General features: G+C 39.9%; 1 protein-coding gene across 1 annotated transcript in view; it reads left to right on the plus strand.

Moving 5' to 3' along the window:
• Nucleotides 1-2,446: 2,446 nt before the first annotated feature.
• The window catches only part of LOC138007788 (uncharacterized), a 33,488-nt gene continuing 29,388 nt past the window's right edge, over nucleotides 2,447-6,546 (plus strand). The window contains exons 1-2 of the mRNA XM_068854860.1: nucleotides 2,447-2,578; nucleotides 3,528-3,820. Coding sequence (XP_068710961.1) covers nucleotides 3,537-3,820 — 284 coding nt within the window. The 5' untranslated portion in view covers nucleotides 2,447-2,578; nucleotides 3,528-3,536. The remainder of the gene's footprint in view (nucleotides 2,579-3,527; nucleotides 3,821-6,546) is intronic.

Genomic DNA, 6,546 nt, shown 5'->3' on the forward strand with positions numbered 1-6,546 from the left:
TGGGGCCTCATCATTGTCAGCTCAAATTAATTATCAGCGGAATACTGTGACGTCACTGTAAATATGAAACTTGATTAAAGGAATATAACAGACCTACATGGTCTCCCTTTTGTGGGTTTGTGCTTACAGTTTATAGGATGAAGAAAGTTGAAACATCAACCGTATTCGTGGCCAAAGCTTCAAAGAAAGAAATCCTCAATTTATGGCTTCGGTTCCCCCTTCAAATGCAATGAAAAATATTCAGTTGTTCTTAAACTGTTGACTATAAGCTAAAACCCCTATTAGGCGTAAAAACTAATATTGTCACCGTGTCCCTTCCATTTACCACATTTAATAAAGTAATTGTCGGCCAAAGTTAAGCTTAAATGAACGCTGAATAAATCCCTCGCTTTGTTTGCTTTGGGTGTATGCGCTTCTAGTGGAGACCTTTGACAGAATAGATGTAGTTTTTGATGACATCAGGAACGCGGATGAGAATACATCACTTAAGCTTAGAGAGCCTGGTTTTTTTCCTGTGGAAACAATGTTAACATTATATATGGTCTATTTACGAACTAAGACGTTTTAAGATAAAGTTTATAAAAATTCTACTCCTTTGTCTGTTGTAGCTTTGCGGCCCGAAAAAGCCAATGGTGACAGGTGACACTACGTTCCGCCTGTTTTAGAAAGCTGCTGCCCGTTTCGCGAAGGAAAGAATTCCATCTTTATCTTAAAAATGAAAAGCTCTCCAGAATCATTTTGCATGTTGTTTCATTGAAAACATGTAAAATAAACCAGTTTTCAAAACTGGCGGATCGCAGATTCACAATTGGCTTTTCGGGACTTTTGCTGGTCTTTGAACAGATTTACAAAATAGGAAAGAACAACATCATTTCAAAGTTTCATTTCTCGAGAAACCGCCTTGGTTTGCAGACACAAAAAGATTTATGGCCCTCGTAATACGCCCGAAACTTTTTGGGCGTCTTTTCAGAGACCTTATATTTCTCTCTGTCTCCAAAGCCAGGCCTTTCAGATACACGAAACTTTGCAGTTATGTTTTTTCATCTGGTCTTGTAAATCTGTTGAAAGACCAGCTTTCTAAAATGGGCAGATCGTTGCTTCGAAATTGGATTGGATTTTCTGGTCGAAAACTTAACGGGAATTCAGTGTTGATGCAGTTGCGCGAGAGCACCAATGTGTCCCAGGCTCTTGCTGGACTCTGTCACACTAGTACGTGGGTTGCGTTTCCTTGTTCTCTGCACTGCAGCGAAGTTATTTTGCACCGGTTTTCTCGTCTTATTAAAAGAAAAACAGTTGATTTGTATTGATTTGCTGTCTCATCAATAGGCCTTTTTCGATATAATAAAATTCAGCTTGAAAGAGAGGTGTAGAGCACAACGACAATGGAAAGTGGACGATATGTAATTCATTCCAACGTGTTTCTATTCTTTTTGTCCTCACTGCCTCACTATATATCAAGCTGAATATTTGATATTTCGAAAATGGCCTATTAGAGATCTTCAGTGCTAGGCTACATTGAGACATAGAACGGAGCCGGGATGGCGCAGTGGTGAGAGCGCTCGCCTCCCACCAATGTGACCCGGTTTCGATTCCCAGACTCAGCGGCATATGTGGGTTGAGTTTGTCGGTTCTCTACTCTGCTCCGAAAGGTTTATCTCCAGGTACTCCGGTTTTCGCCTCTCCTCAAAAACCAACCCATTATTTGATATGTGTTGTTTTGACTCGATTTTTGTACCGTGTTCCCAGTTAGTCCCTGCATGAGCGCTAAATACACTTGACAGTCAAAGTTCATTATAATTATCGTGATTGTTGTTGACGTTTGCTATAAGGAAACTCGGGAACGCCAGAAATTGTGTTACGAAACAGGCCATCCTTCGGAAATTTTCGTTTCCATCTCGAGGAAGACGAAGCAAACCATCTATATCAGCGTTTTCCGCTACAGTCTCGTTCAATTTTGTTGATCTTAGAAAAAAAAATTAGTCTTGCTCATTTATTTTGAACTGCAGTCGAAATCTTGTGATCGCATGTACTAATACGTCATTCTAGTACTAATTCTAGTATAATCATAATAATGATGAACTTTATTTAAGTGTCAATTGTATCAGTTTAGCGCTTGGGGACTAGTTGGGAACACTGTGTAGAAATCAAACTAAATCAACTATCAAACCATAGGATGGTATTTGAGCAAGGGGGAAACCGGAATACCCGGAGAAAAACCTCTCTGAGCGCCATCCTTGCTCTTGGATAAATCGAAATGACTCGCAACTTTCCAAACTGAAAGTGTTTTATTCTGGCAGGAATGATAACTGCGCGTAAGCCGCCATTTATAGCACGATAGATATTGTCATGATACCTTTTTTGTCCGATCATGATCTTGTGGAAACCGAAAGGTTCAAAAGCGAAAGGAAAGGTCCGCTTTTATTTCCTTATCTGGTCATCGCTCCTTCCTGCTTCATAGTCTTCCCGCTGGGTCCGTTGCTTGATATTCAGTCGAATCCTTGAATTTTATTCTTTGGGAATTGAACAGCAGCGTTGGTCAGATCGTAAAGAAACAGCTGTTTCAGCAAGTATTTTTGCAGTAAGTATTTACTAGTTCTTTACAATACATCCATACTCTAGTTGCGCCAACTGAGTTCACTAAGGCTTTGTAAAGAACATAGAAATTTCGTGAAACGCTAAACGGCAAACGACGTGCTGCTGCCTGTCGAAGAAGCATGAAAATCCTCTTATTGTAACGAGTCTTTCTCTTTGAGGAAGTTCATCGACATTTGTAGGTAATATGCCAGGCAACGAAGGAGCTAAAACTTAAATTTCGGATATGATAGTTCCCCCATTGTACCGAGCGAAACTTTCGCCCTGCTTCCGTAACCCACTGATGATGTATGAATTCGTAAAACGTGATCCAAGAATAATTTCTTTGCCTTTTTTCTTCTCATAGATGAGACACAGATAGGATAGATGATAGAGAGGAGATAGCCCGCTTAATGTATGAATCCGTAAAGCGCGATCCAAGTATAATTTCGCTTTCTTTTTCTTTTCATAGATGAGACACGGATAGGATAGATGACGGAGATCTAGAGGGGACAGATACTAATGTCACGTTAAAAAACACTTTTAAACGTGCCATCTGGAATAGCCAAACTCTAACCACGCCATTATAGTTGTGCGTCTAAGAATCCTACGTTGAAGGGCCCCTTAAAGAATTTCGTTGGTATACTTGACTGTTTATTTTCCCCTCCAGTCCCCACGAAAACGTAAGTTTTCGTTAGATACAGAGACACTTGGAGCACTTTTGTTATTAGATGTTAGTATAGCTACCATTTATGGAGCTTTGTAAAAGCTCCGTGTAAGCTCTATTTACACGGAAATCTTTGGAATTATTTGGCCTCCAATGTATTTTAAAGTAGTCAAAATTACTCTGGAAAAGGTTAGCAACCATCGTTTCGCTACTGTTTTACGAGTATATCCTGAACTTAACGGACGTCTTAGAGACACTACAGTGATTCCGATGACAATTTCAATTTCAGTTTGAGATCATGATCGAGGAGCTGTTTCATAAATTTACTAAGGAGAATTTCGGTGATCCTAACTACTTAACGGTGTTACATGGACATTCAATGACAGCAAAACCTTTAGCTCTGTTAGTCAAACGAAAAAGACCGATATGGAAACGTCCCTTTGCGAAGGAGGAAATTAAAATTCTCGCTGGCCTGGAAAAATATGTTAACAGCAATCATGAAGAGGACTATCTGAAAGATGTTGAATCAAAGATAAAGAAAGAGCAACTGATCGAAAAAGGGAGTGGTGCTCCAGCGGTCAGGTATGGGTTTTTTTTATAAATGAATTAAGTTGTAATTGATTTGTGTGAGTTGTTTGTTAAGCCATTTTTCTCAGGCAATTTCAAGGCCCACGGAGCCTGGTAACTAACCTTGAAAAACATTATGGACGTGAGGACAGGCTAGAAAAACGGATTAAAGTTCATTTAATTGTGAGTTATTGTCTGGAGTAGAAGTTTTTACAAAGTATAGAAAATTAGTAACGGACTGCGACGAGTTTGGGAGAACTCGAAAACGCTGTTGAAACACTCGCCTGCGGCTCGTGTTCCCAGAGCATTCTCGTTCTCCCAAACTTTCACTCGTGTTTCTTTAACTCGATAAAAACACAGTACATGTTTTCTATTTCTTAAATATTTGATTGTACTGATTGCCCAAAAATGTTCAGAAAATTTGAATTCTGGCTTACCTCTTTCAGGCAGTGTCATAAACCAGTAGCAAAGTTGAAGCAAGCTTAAAATTTGGTAATGGACTTACAATGGCCACAGAAAGCGCGCGAAAAATGAAGCCTCGTTTATGTTTAGGTGAGTTGACCTGTGTTGAGCCTGCAATCCAATCGAAAACCAGTACCTGGTCAACAGTCAACTTAAAAAAAACCAGCTGACCTCGGTGAGCTCTAAGCTCGACCCCGCGATATGGTCACGTGATACTGGTCAGCGGATACCTTGTTTTGACAGGTGTCAATTGATCAAAACATGGATGTCCAATATCAAAGATGTGTGCTGTAAACTAGCATGATACTGGTCACATTGGCATACATGGACGAGTGGACGTACGTACAGACAGACGGACGTACGAACGGAAGTTCGATGACGTCGTGGCTATAAAACCAAAATTTCTCGCATCGATGGGTTACCATATTTTCTTAACTATGGTGCTCGCGGAGCTCCGCTAATAATACTTTTGCTTGTACCCATTGCTCAAGAATATTCAGAGAAGTTGAATTCTGATCATAAACCAGTAGGAAAGTTGAACACAACAATGAGGCTTAAAATTTGGTAGTGGACTTACTAACAATGGCGATGGCCAGAACGATTAGTAGAAGGAACCAACAACGGTTTTATTACCGTTGTATTGTAAAAACTGGACAGTTGACCTGAGCAGTTGCAGCTGGCTCCTTCATGGGCTCCATGCACTTGCATGAAATCGAGGCGGCCATATTGGCCATAGACAATAGATTTCGTACCCCGAGCATCGAGTTGAAATGTTTGGGAACGAGTTTCAGTGCGCAAAAACCAAAAGTTTTCAATTCGGGACTCAACATGGCCACAGTGCGATTAAGGCCTATATGGCGACGAAACCCTGAAATCGTACAGCATCCAGATAGAAGCGAAATGAAGGGTATGCATTCTCGTAACGTCTTGTCTGGGCCCAGACACGCTTGATCTCGAAAAGAACAACCATATGCAGTGTCATTACTATTTGAATGAAGCACTTGGCAGACAGTCTTCCATTATTTATTTATTTATTTATTTATTTTTTCTTTATTTATATATTGATGGTTTTCATCTGATGTCACGGCGGCCATGTTGGTGTACAGAACAATGCATTAAAATATCTTTTGGGAACATGACGCCATTATTACGCAAAACTTTGGGAGGCCTTTTTGTATCGTTTTGTACAACAATATTATTGTTGTACAAAACGTCTCATCACGTCTATGCAAACGAAGAATATATTTTATTAAGATTTCTCTCAAATGATCACAATGAACACGACTTAAATCTTAAAAAGTAAACACATTATACTAGTAGGGAGGTCCCCGAGAAAAGTACAAGGCTATCTACACTCAAAACTCCGGTAAGTTTTAAAATCTAAGCTGAAAACTAAAGGCCCATGTAAATGGACACAATATTGTTGGTCAACAACTCCCAACTTTGTTTGCGTGTTACCTTCTTCGTTCGTTTGCAAACCCTGCTGCATGTTGTTGGGAATTGTTGCACGAATTTTGAAACCGGTCAAACTTTTGAGGCAGCAATTCCCGACACTTCTTTTGTTCCGTGATCGCCTAAACGTAGCGCAAAAATGTTGGATCCGTTTTCGCAGCCCAGTTCCAACATTGTCGGGGCCACGCACGCTCATTACAAATGGTCTCCATGGAGATAGCAACGCAATTAACACGTTGAAAACAAGATGGCAGCCAACTTTGTAGGTCTTATGGGCCGTATTCTTCCCATAATACACTGAACATCCTTACATGGTTGGGTGTTTGTGCCTCCTTTTTTTGCATGGGGTTTAACATCCCTGATCTCATTTGGCCAGGGTCCCATTCATTAACAATTCTATCAAAATAGCTATGTTTATAAACATCACTTCTAAAATAAGGGATAAAAACAAGGTCCTGCATGTGAGTAGTTCTTTCTTAAGTTATGATCTACAATATCTCGATCTTTACTAAACAGGAAGTTATCAGAAAAGTCTTTCATCATAATGCCCATTAATTGCATTGAATAAAAGTAAAAAATCCCTGGAAAATCTCCGAGCAAATAATGGTTGAATGTTTAACTTAGCCGTATAATCTACAATTGGGGTCAAAATTGGTCATACACTCTCATCCTTTAGGGTACATTTTAAGCACCGCGCGAAAATGTCCCCTCTCCCCTCACCCCCGGGGCAATGTAGTGTTAATTTTTGTTAGACAATTTTGTTTATGCAAGGGCAAGCTGAACAATGTAGAAGTGCCGGATCTTGGGAGATCTAACCAGCAAATAAT

The sequence above is a fragment of the Montipora foliosa genome, chromosome 6 (assembly GCF_036669935.1).
Source record: "Montipora foliosa isolate CH-2021 chromosome 6, ASM3666993v2, whole genome shotgun sequence".
Lineage (NCBI taxonomy): Eukaryota > Metazoa > Cnidaria > Anthozoa > Scleractinia > Acroporidae > Montipora > Montipora foliosa.